Below are 11315 nucleotides of genomic sequence, written 5' to 3'. Positions count from 1 at the left end.
TACTAGGCTACTGAACCAATCACAGGCCAGGGGAACAGGGTCTATGACACACACGTAGGAACATGAATAGCCGATACAAAATATCTAACAACTAATTTACATCTGTCAACAATTAATTAAATTTACTATACCCAAAGATATCCCAACTTAACACTATTTCATTGGTTTGTGGTTGGGAATTATTGAAACAGGGTGATAAGCAACTGCAGAGCAGTGCAGGGATGTAAAACCAAGTGTTTCTCAACTTTGGGGTCGAGGCCCCAAGTGGGGCCGCCTGGAATTCAAATGGGGTCGCCTGAAATGTCTAGTCATTTAAAAAAAATGTACTGATAATAATATATTTTTTAACTAGCCTTATTATTATTATTTTTTAAATTATGATTAAAAACACACACAGAATCTTAAATAACTGTATTCTATACTTTTACTTTCTCAAATATAAATCGAGTTCAAATAAAATGGAGCATATAGCCTACATTTTTTTTTATTGAAACAGGGTTGTTATGGTGATAAGCAACTGTAGAGCAGTGCAGGGATGTAAAGCAAGGAGGCCACTCCCCCCACCCCCCCCCCCCCCCCCCCCCCCCCCCCCCCACTCCCCCCCCTCTCTCTCTTACACACTCACTCTCACACACACTACACACACACACACACAACACACACACACACACACACACACACACACACACACACACACACACACACACACACACCTACACACCTACACACTACACACACACACACACACACACACACAAACACACACACACGACTGAATGTGCCCAGCAGCCCAGTGTCAGTGGCACCAAATGCGTCGAAGCAAAGACTCGTCACGTTTACCGTTTGTCTCTGGTAAAAGGTTTAAACAATCTACATTATCATTTGGAGCAGCAGGAAAGCCAACAGAAAGGCAGGAAAAGAAGAAGGAAGGTGAGGATTTAAGTACAATAATATTAGAGTGAGGGAAATGTGTCAAAAGGCAACAGGTGCAATTGGCTGGAAATGCTAGCTAGGCTAGGCTAGGCTAGGCTAGCTAGGCTAGACTTGCCAACCAGCACTGACAATGTAACAGAACTAATGAAAGGAGATGCAGCTAGTGGTGGATTACTGCTCTTTGAAACAAGGAAACTGCCCACAACTGTTCACAGAGTCATTCTTTACAACTTCATGGTTTATTTAGACATTATTAGCTAGGTTAAGCACACAACACATAGCTAACGTTACCGAGAAGCTTATTCTTCACTCTGAGTCTGGAAAACCTACAGTGGCATGGCATGTAGTGGTGAACCTTCCCTTGCAGTCTTAAAGCAGTCCCCTTAGGATGCAGCTAATATATTGTAATAGAACAGAATCAACCTTTATTATCCACCAAAGGTGTAGAATTGTCTTGGGCTCACCATTTGCAGAAGATAAAGCACTAATTATACTAAAATCACAATGACAACATACTGGATTAAATAGTCAAAATAACAGTTTGCTTTGTTAGGATGGATAATTCATATTGTGCTGGACTTTATTTTTTAATATAGCCCTAACATGTTATTAAGGTAGACCTATCACTCAGTTGCTTACACTTGTTTCTAAAAAAAATTCAACAGAGGAGGAGACAGGAGAGAAAGATGAGGAAAGTGGGACAGTGTCAGGAGGAGAAGAGAGAGAGAGGGCAGGAGAAGTCACCAGTCAGGATTCCCAGTCAGGAGGAGAAGAGAGAGAGAGGGCAGGAGAAGTCACCAGTCAGGATTCCCAGTCAGGAGGAGAAGAGAGAGAGAGGGCAGGAGAAGTCACCAGTCAGGATTCCCAGTCAGGAGGAGAAGAGAGAGAGGGCAGGAGAAGTCACCAGTCAGAGTCAGGATGCTCAGTCAGAAGGAGAACCTGGTGCATGCTTATCCCAAGCCCATGACCCAGCAATTTACAAAGGCCAGAGTCACTACTCTGATGAAGATAGGCAGAGCATTCTCCAGAACAAATGGAGCAGAATCCAATATAAATATCCTCAAAGGCAATTTGGGAAAAGGCTCCTCAGATACAATGTGGAGTTGGAAAAAAAATACCCCTGGTTGCGATACTCTCCATCTGAAGATGCAGCATATTGCTGTGTGTGCATTTTGTTTGGCAAACAAAAAGGGTCAAATGCCACATTCCAGAGGGAGGGATTTAAGGACTGGAAGAATGCTGTAGGTGAGAAAAGGGGGATCATCCAAAATCACGGAAACACTCCAGGGCATATGGCAGCTTCTGATCTGGCAGAAAACTTCCTTCATGTATGTAAAGGACAAAGGAGAGAGATACATTCTGTAATCAGTAAAACATATTCAGACAAAGTTCAGACCAACCGTAACATCTTGCTTTCGATCCTTGACATAATACTGAATCTTGGAAAGAGAAATATTGCATTCCGTGGCAATTGGAATGGAGAGACCCATGAAGAGGATGGCAACTTCCAGCACTTTGTTAACTGGAAACCCAAGTTTGATGACACACTTAAACTACACCTTGAGACAGCACCTCGGAATGCTACATATGTGTCACCATCAATTCAAAATGAATTGATTGCATGCTGTGGGGCAGAGATCCAAGAAACAATTATTCAGAAAATCAAACAATCAAAATACTTCTCAGTTTTAGCAGATGAAACAGCAGATATAGGTGGAACAGAGCAGTTATCTATTTGCATCCGTTATGTATCAGAGGTTTTTGAGATACAAGAGGATTTTCTGGGTTTTTGTGCACTTGACAGGCAGGATGCTGCATCCATCACTCATGCCATCCTAGCACAGTTAGAGAAGTGGGGGCTCCCTATTGCTTTTCTGCGGGGCCAAGGGTATGACGGTGCTAGCACCATGAGCGGTAGGTTGGGTGGTGTTCAGAAGAAGATAAGGGAGCTTCAACCACGAGCCCTTTTTACTCACTGCCGTAGCCATGCCTTGAATCTTGTGGTGGTCCATGGATGCAGTGATGTCCCAATCGTGAGAAACACGATGACTACGATTGAGAAAATAGCTGTTTTCTTCTCAGCATCGGCTACAAAGAAAAACATGCTGCAAGACCATGTTTTGCAGGAGCAAGGTGAGGGGGCCAGAGGAGGAATCCCTTTGATGTCTGATACCAGATGGGGGTCCAGAATTAAAACAGTGGGTGCCTTCCTCTCGAAGCTCCATCCCATTTACTCGGCACTGCAAAAAATTGAAAGTGATGGAACACGCCTTAATTCAGAAAAGACCAGCAGGCTGCGAAACAGCATAGAATCGTTTGATACGATCATTACTGCAGTAATAGTCCACAAAGTTCTTGGCTACATACTGCCACTGACAACAAGGCTGCAGTCACCAAATGTGGATCTATTAAGCGCCTACAAGGAGGGGCGAGAAGTGGCTGAGGTCACTGAGAGCCTGCGCTGTGAGGAGAGATTCCATTTATCAAGAAGCAGTGCGGATGGCTAGCACCATTGATGTTGCCCCTGTTAAGAAACGCATAACAACAACACAAAAACACAGAAGCAATGCACCTTCAGATTCAGTTGCAGAGCATTATCGAGTGAATTTGTTTCTTCCTTTCCTCGACCATGTCACTAGAGAACTGAAGACCAGGTTTGCTGAAGGCGATGAACCAGCGCTGCTTGCAGCCCTCCTAGTGCCGAATGCCCTGCCACAGCTGACCGACAGCAAAGAAAATCTTCTCCTGTCATGGTACAAAGAGGACCTGCCCCAGCCTGATGCTGCAGAGCAAGAAATACACAGATGGAAACATCATTTCAAGATGTATACTGGACATCTCCCTGAATCAGCAAAGGAGACACTGCAGAGCATTGACATGGGCTGTTATCCCAATATTCAGTGCATCCTTTGCATGTACCTCACATTGCCAGTCACCACTTGCTCCTGTGAAAGGTCTTTCTCAGCTCTACGCCGACTCAAAAACTGGCTTCGATCTGGCATGGGGGATGAGAGGCTGTCTGGTCTTGCTCTCATGCATGTACACAGAACCATGGCGGTAGATCCCATGAAAGTCCTCCAGAGGTGGGATGCTTCTGGTCACAGAAGAATTGTCACTTGTTTTGATAAAAGGTAAGACTTCTTGTAGCTAAAAAGTATTACTGTATTTATTATGCCATACATTCACTGCACTAAGAACTGAATTGATAATGATTACATGTTCATGTACATTGCCTATGTCTGTTTATTAGTGTATTCTTTATATCATTACAGTTAGTGGTGAGAATCCACTCCAATGAAGCCCAGGAGAAAAAAGAACAAGACCCCCACCTCTGGATTACAAGCCAGCTGTTCCATAACACCCCCCCCCCCCCCCCCCCCCTCCCTCAGACACAGACACTCTGTGTTCTATTTGTTCCTTTTTGTGAAACTCAAAACAGTGGTTTCTCTATGTTTCATTGCTGCTGGAAATGAACACACACACACACACACACACACACACACACACACACACACACACACACACACACACACACACACAGTAGTATAGGCCAGGCCAGCCATATACAGATGTTAAGGAATTTCAAGACATGAATTTTCATTCCAGTTAATTAATGATAATCAAGTTAAAACCTTCTCTCTCACACAGTTTAATATAAAACCTCATGTTCATCCACTTAACGTCAGAATTACATGACTGTTTATACAACCAGATGTTCAGCATCACTTGATGTTCCACCTCTTCCTTTTCAATCAACGACAAAATGAACGTTGCAGTTCAACATGTTAGTTATTACTGAAAATAAAAGTGTAATTAGCCACACTGATCTGTTCTATTCGTGCTTATTTCTTTCTTTTTGACCTTGGGGTGGGTCAGGGGGGCAGTTCAGGCCAGGAGGACTTTTGTTTTGAGGGTTGAGTTGGGATTGACCTCGGTATTTGAAAAATCCTGGCTACGGCCTTGACAGCGTCATATCTATCAAAAAGAGTTGGATTAATTTGAAGCCTTCTCATTAGATGATCAGATCTGTTTTTAGCTGTAACATCATTTGAAGACATAGTTACATGCTCATTTTTCCAGGGCAGTCGGACTTCGTATCTGCCGTCAACAAACTTCACAGTTTCTTCAAATCTTTTCAGAACTGTTTCATCTGTCTGGGAATGTAATTCTTCCTTACCTATTCCGAGTGACTCCAGTTCCCAAAACCTGCCCAACTGGTTGGAGAGGGTTTGATCTTGCTCAACACAGACATGCAGCAGTTCAACGTCAACAGCTTCGGTGACAAGATTCAGTGTGGTGACCTCTCCTTGCATAAGCCATTCAAACACACTTTCCAGCGCAACAAGTCCGTCTTCCAGCCTTTCCATTTGACCAGTGACAATTCTCCAGTACTGGTCTCCTCCAATTAGGACTCCCAGTTCTTCTGATTCCATTCCTCTCACGGGAACATCCGCCACAGGCATTCCTTTTGACTCCAAATCCTTTCTTATCGTTTCACTTGCCATTATAATAATTGAAGAGCTCACCTTGGGCGTCTCCAGGAGCTGAACTTCGATATTCTGATTATTTCTGATGTTCCTTAAACGCACCTTCACCTTCTTGCATGTCAGTCTTTGAGGTGTTTTGGAGCCAAATACAAAAACATGAAGTGTTTCTTTACCTACTATTGGCAGGTTAAGTGCTCTGGATATGTCTTCTGGAATAAAACTACGTGAGCTCCCTCCATCTAAAAGACATCTAGCCACCTGACTTTGAGTGGGTGCGTCTATCCAAACGGTAGCTGTTTGGAGTAAAATTGTACTACTCATAGAACTACTGGGAGCTGCACTTGCTATCACTGCATCTGCTGTAAGATTTCGGGCAACTTGCTGTGTGCTTTCTTGTCTCTCTTCTGTGTGTTCTTCTTGTTGATTGGCTAATTGAGGACAGACTACTTTGTGGTGTCTTCGTCCACATTCTTCACAGGTAATTCCCTGCGTCTTACAATGACGCGCTATATGTCTGCTGCCTAAACACACAAAACACTTGCCTTCTTTTCTTCATTTTTCTCTCCTCAGTTCAAGAGTCAGTTCTGTACAGTTCTTAGATCTCTGATGGTTTCCTCCACAGAATATACACTTTGGCTCATCTCTGACGCTGACAGCGTGAAGCGAGGCTGTAGAGGCTGTGTAAGATCTCCTTTTTTACGGTATTCTTTTCTCCACATAGGACTTTCCCCATTGTTTCTCTTTATCTGGTTGGTGCACATTCTGGGTGAGATTGGCTGCTCTTTCACGACTTTCAACCTCCTTTTGGAAGAACGTCATCAGGCTTTGGACAGTGAACGTGTTGTCATTATTTGCATCATCTCTTTCACTAGCGTTTTGACGGGTGAACTGCAAAGCCATTTCTTCTGGTATCATCTTCATGAGAATAGGGCAGAGCAAGTTGCCATAACTGTCAGAGACTACTCCCATTGAGCCTAAACTGCACACTTGTATCTCGATGTCATCATATAGCCTGCGTAAAGCTGCGACATCCCAGGCCCTTTTTACTGGTGTCAGATTTAATAGCTTATTCATATGTGCATTTATGATGAGATCTTTACGCCCAAATCGGCTGATAAGCATTTTCTTTGCATTGTTATAATTTCCGTCTGATAAAGAAAGTCCCATAACTACATTAGCTGCAGTGCCATATAAAAACGACTTCAAATATGTACATTTATCAGACTTGGTTAGACTGGCATTATTGTCAACTGCTGTCTCAAACTGGCTCCAAAAACATCTCCGGAAAACTTCTCAATGACCAATTTTGTCAACTTGCCTGCTTGTCTTCTCACCTCATTGTTTGAATATTGGGAAGTCACTGAAGCTGCGCTCTGATTGTCGTCCATATTTCTCAGGATGCGTTTTATCCGGGTCTTTCTTGACATGATTCCATCCATGTATTCAAAGGCTGAATTAACCTCATCTTCCAAATCATCCCCTGCTGTCTCCGCTTCAATGTCATGGTCACTATCCATTAAAGCTCTTTCTCTCGCCGTCAGATGCTCCAAATATTCATCCAGCAAATCTGTGCTGGGATCTTCTTTTTCAACCTCCCGATCAATCTTGTCCAAGAGTCGTGTCGTAGCGGCCCGTATTGCTCCCCTTAGTTCCTTTTGTCTTTGCAGGTTCGACATTGTTGCTTTGTCCTATTATCCGCGTCTTCAGCTGTCATGCATTCTATTTGTTTCTTCTCCCGGGTTTCGGCAACAAATGTAAGGTGTGGATATAGGAGGAGTCCAAGTTGCAGGTAAAAAAATGTACACTTTATTTCCTATACTTTAACAACTCTAAAATCAGGGGAAAGGGCAGGGAAAGAGTTCTGTGTGGCGAGAGTAGCCTTCTCCCAGTGGCGTCTCCCAGGTGACGCACATCAGGTCCTAATGAGCTCTGAGCGCAGACGCACTCAACTGCGGCCTCTCCGCGGCTCCTCTGCGGCGCTGTCCAGGGTGCTGAAGGTGACAGGTTAGAACCGCAACAGGTTGAAAGCAGAACCCCACCAGTGATGAATGGATGGACATGGTCTATGAGATCTATGTTATGGAGAGGAGATCTTTTTCCCTCAAAGTGGAAAAAGAAAGGTTTTACAGGATCTGGACCAAATGGACTGAGTATGTAAAACCAATTAGATGTGATTTCATATGACTGTACTTGGGCATTGTGTGAACCTGTCCTCCCTTTGTTTGTGTGTGTGAGTGTTATTTGGATTGTCTCAAGTGGTCCCCAGTTCTGTTCTGTTCTGATACTGTTCTCAACTAAAACCAGTAAGAGTCAGAAAAACATTCCAGAAGGCCAATATGGACCAAATCACATGGACTTCCTGGAACCATCTTTATCTGTCTTTGAATGACTAAGATTGGAATTCATGTATGTGATGGTAATTTGCCTTTCTAAAGAAAAAGATCATTTCAAAACAATAACATGGAAAACCATGCCAGATTGTGAAGACAAACTTTATTCTGTTCTTTTCTTCCTCTAAAATAAAACTTGCATCAAATGAAAATGTATGAACTCTATTTGAATTCCAATGAATAGTAATTTCTTGTTTTCATGTTCAACTATCCATCAGAGTAACATGAGAGAGAAAGGGAAGCATGCAGAAGAGTTGAGCAGAGGTGGAAGGGGATACATTGCAGATCTCATTCCAAACACTGAAGGATCTTCTGGATCAATACACGATCACAAACACTTCATTGACAAGTATGTTTTCACACACAAGGAATGTGACGTGGTGATTGGTGCAGAACAATACACACAGTCAGATAGTAGAATGACATCGTTACATCATTATGAAAACGGAACATTTACAATAGAATATGTGGAACTAATATAGAAGAACAGCTTCAATGATGTCAGCCATTCAAGGGTCTAGACCTCTGGGGGACCACAGTCTCTGGTTCCTCACATAGTCTGGTCTCTGGACTAATGTGAACTACTATCTAGACCTCTGGGGGACCACAGTCTCTGGTTCCTCACATAGTCTGGTCTCTGGACTAATGTGAGCTACTATCTAGACCTCTGGGGGACCACAGTCTCTGGTTCCTCACATAGTCTGCTCTCTGGACTAATGTGGTCAACTATCTAGACCTCTGGGGGACCACAGTCTCTGGTTCCTCACATAGTCTGGTCTCTGGACTAATGTGGTCTACTATCTAGACCTCTGGGGACCACAGACCCAGGAGACAACATCTGGTTCCTGGCTGAGACTCTTTAGAGACACAGATTCTCATCTTTGAATTGACTCTGGATGGATTGTCTTTGTCTTCTGACACCATGTAGGGAGTTGATTTGATGATTTTATGTGTATACGTGCATATTTTTATCTGATCTGTTTATTTGATTCCTTTTATCTTTCTATTCTGTACTTTTTATTGTGTTTTATCTTGTGCAGCACTTTGGAAAACCTTGTGTTTGTTAAAATGGGATCTAAATAAAGTGGATTGGAATGGATTGGATATGTAATCACAGCGTGTGAAAAATGAGCTTCACGTTCGGTGTGAACACGACTTCAGACCTAAAGACGACACAGAGACACTGATGATCCAGACCTGACTGTAAACCCAGGATAAAGAGGTTCAGTGAATGTGGTGTTGAAGGTGTGGAGGTGGATCAGTTTGTCAGAGGAGACTTTGTAGAAGGTCAGAGTGCCAGCAGGACAGTCCAAGTACACTGCTACCACATCAGAGGAGGAGGAGGAGGAGGAGGAGGAGGAGGAGGAGGAGATGCGTGTTTCTTCGTAATTTTGCCAGACAGAGTAGGAGGAGGAGGAGGAGGAGGAGGAGGTGGAGGAGGAGGGGGGGGGGGAGGAGGAGGGGGAGAAGGAGGAGGAGGAGGAGGGGGAGGAGGAGGAGATGTGTGTTTCTTCGTAATTTTGCCAGACAGAGTAGGAGGAGGGGGGGGAGGAGGAGGAGGGGGAGGAGGAGGAGGAGGAGGAGGAGGAGGAGGAGGGGGAGGAGGAGGAGGAGGAGGAGGAGGGGAAGGAGGAGGAGGAGGAGGAGGGGGAGGAGGGGGAGGAGGAGGAGGAGGAGGAGGAGGAGGGGGAGGAGGAGGGTGTATGTTTGTTATTGTGACGGACAAAGTAACGACCACCATCACAACTCAGACTCCAGGACTGATCATTCCTTCCAAACTCAGAGTCGTTTCCTCTCCTCTTGATTCCTCTGTAACTCACTGATATATCAACATCTCCTCTCCACTGGACCTCCCAGTAACAGCGACCAGTCAGACCGTCTCTACACAGCAGCTGAGGCTTTGAGACAAATCTGTCTGGATGATCTGGATATGACTGGCTGTCGTCCACACGTGTCACCTTCCTGTTGTTGTCGTCCAGTTTGAGTTTTCTGTTGACTGTGTTTGTGTCCAGTTCCAGTTCACAGACATCTGATGGAGAGAACAAACACAATGCAGCTAAAGGTTCATCTCTGTCTCCCACTAAACTACGTCCCCATACAACTCATCTCCACTCTCTATTACGTTTCCAGGGAAACAACGTGTTTTCTGGACCCAACGGTCAACGTTTGAAACCGTCTGAAAAAACCTTAACGAACAAAACAAAAACGCTACAAAACGACATCGTTGGTAGTAAAAATATCACAGTTGGGCCTAAAATGAGTAAAGATTGAAACCAGACCAAACTGTGGTCTGGTCTGTGGACTAATGTGAGCTACTATGGTAGAGCTCTGGGGGACCACAGACCCAGGAGACAACATCTGGGTCCTCCATTTAGGATTCAGGGACGTCAGGACGACAGGAGGACCATCTCAACGCTGAGACGCTTTAGAGACACAGAGTCTCAGGAACTTCTCTCTTCACTTCAAATATTTAAACTCACACAAACACCACAACAACGGGAATGTTGGGTATTTGCCTCCGTTGCCGTCCGGCAGGAATTGGCGTCCGTTTGCGTCTCTGCGTTGACTTTGTGTGTAATTGAAGGTGAAAATGTGGCGTTTGGTGTGAACACAACACGACATCTTTACAGCCACGAAGAAACAAACGCTACGTCCTGATTAGAATCAGATTTCAGTCATGAACACGTTCAAATCTGGAGCAGCTGAGTTACTGAAGACATACTCACACTTCATCAGACCAGGTCTCAGTCTCTGCTGTCCCCCATGGTCCACCCTGCAGGAAGACATGCAAACACCAGGAAACATGAAGCCCAGCTCCTCAGTCAGAGACTGTTGTCCATCTGTCCTCACCTGAGAGTCTAGTCTGATGTCTGTCCATCTGTCCTCACCTGAGAGTCTAGTCTGATGTCTGTCCATCTGTCCTCACCTGAGAGTCCAGTCTGATGTCTGTCCATCTGTCCTCACCTGAGAGTCCAGTCTGATGTCTGTCCATCTGTCCTCACCTGAGAGTCCAGTCTGATGTCTGTCCATCTGTCCCCACCTGAGAGTCCAGTCTGATGTCTGTCCTCACCTGAGAGTCTAGTCTGATGTCTGTCCATCTGTCCTCACCTGAGTGTCCAGTCTGATGTCTGTCCATCTGTCCTCACCTGAGAGTCCAGTCTGATGTCTGTCCATCTGTCCTCACCTGAGTGTCCAGTCTGATGTCTGTCCATCTGTCCTCACCTGAGAGTGTCCAGTCTGATGTCTGTCCATCTGTCCTCACCTGAGAGTGTCCAGTCTGATGTCTGTCCATCTGTCCTCACCTGAGAGTCTAGTCTGATGTCTGTCCATCTGTCCTCACCTGAGTGTCCAGTCTGATGTCTGTCCATCTGTCCTCACCTGAGAGTCCAGTCTGATGTCTGTCCATCTGTCCTCACCTGAGAGAGTCCAGTCTGATGTCTGTCCATCTGTCCTCATCTGAGTGTGTCCAGTCTGATGTCTGTCCATCTGTCCTCACCTGAGAGTG

General features: G+C 44.8%; 4 protein-coding genes across 5 annotated transcripts in view; all 4 read right to left on the bottom strand.

The window, feature by feature from the left end:
- Positions 1 to 11315, bottom strand: part of LOC311015324 (uncharacterized protein) — a gene marked incomplete at its 3' end in the record, with an annotated part of 558532 nt that overhangs the window by 422006 nt on the left and 125211 nt on the right. The window lies entirely within an intron of this gene.
- The window catches only part of LOC311010666 (NLR family CARD domain-containing protein 3-like), a gene marked incomplete at its 5' end in the record, with an annotated part of 160137 nt that overhangs the window by 51264 nt on the left and 97558 nt on the right, over positions 1 to 11315 (bottom strand). The gene's annotated exons all lie outside the window — the stretch shown is intronic.
- Positions 1 to 11315, bottom strand: part of LOC311028678 (neoverrucotoxin subunit alpha-like) — a 116064-nt gene that overhangs the window by 51264 nt on the left and 53485 nt on the right. The gene's annotated exons all lie outside the window — the stretch shown is intronic.
- On the bottom strand, positions 7899 to 10626 carry LOC311028014 (stonustoxin subunit beta-like). The gene is made up of 2 exons (XM_084032279.1): positions 10537 to 10626; positions 7899 to 9839 (listed from the first exon to the last, which is right to left on the bottom strand). Exons 1-2 carry the CDS (start codon positions 10613 to 10615, stop codon positions 8974 to 8976), a joined length of 945 nt encoding a protein of 314 aa, XP_083888405.1. The 5' UTR covers positions 10616 to 10626; the 3' UTR covers positions 7899 to 8973.

Source organism: Eutrigla gurnardus (assembly GCF_963514095.1).
Source record: "Eutrigla gurnardus genome assembly, chromosome: 1".
Lineage (NCBI taxonomy): Eukaryota > Metazoa > Chordata > Actinopteri > Perciformes > Triglidae > Eutrigla > Eutrigla gurnardus.
The sequence above is the reverse complement of the archived record's forward strand: the minus strand, read 5'-3'. Positions and strand labels throughout refer to the sequence as shown.

Excerpts from the sequence above, each read along its gene's own strand:
- LOC311028014 (XM_084032279.1), bottom strand. The coding sequence starts at position 10,615 with ATGTTTCCTGGTGTTTGCATGTCTTCCTGCAGGGTGGACCATGGGGGA. Across the intron at positions 9,840-10,536 it reads GAGACCTGGTCTGATGAAGT|ATGTCTGTGAACTGGAACTG; the intron begins GTGAGTATGTCT and ends TCTCTCCATCAG.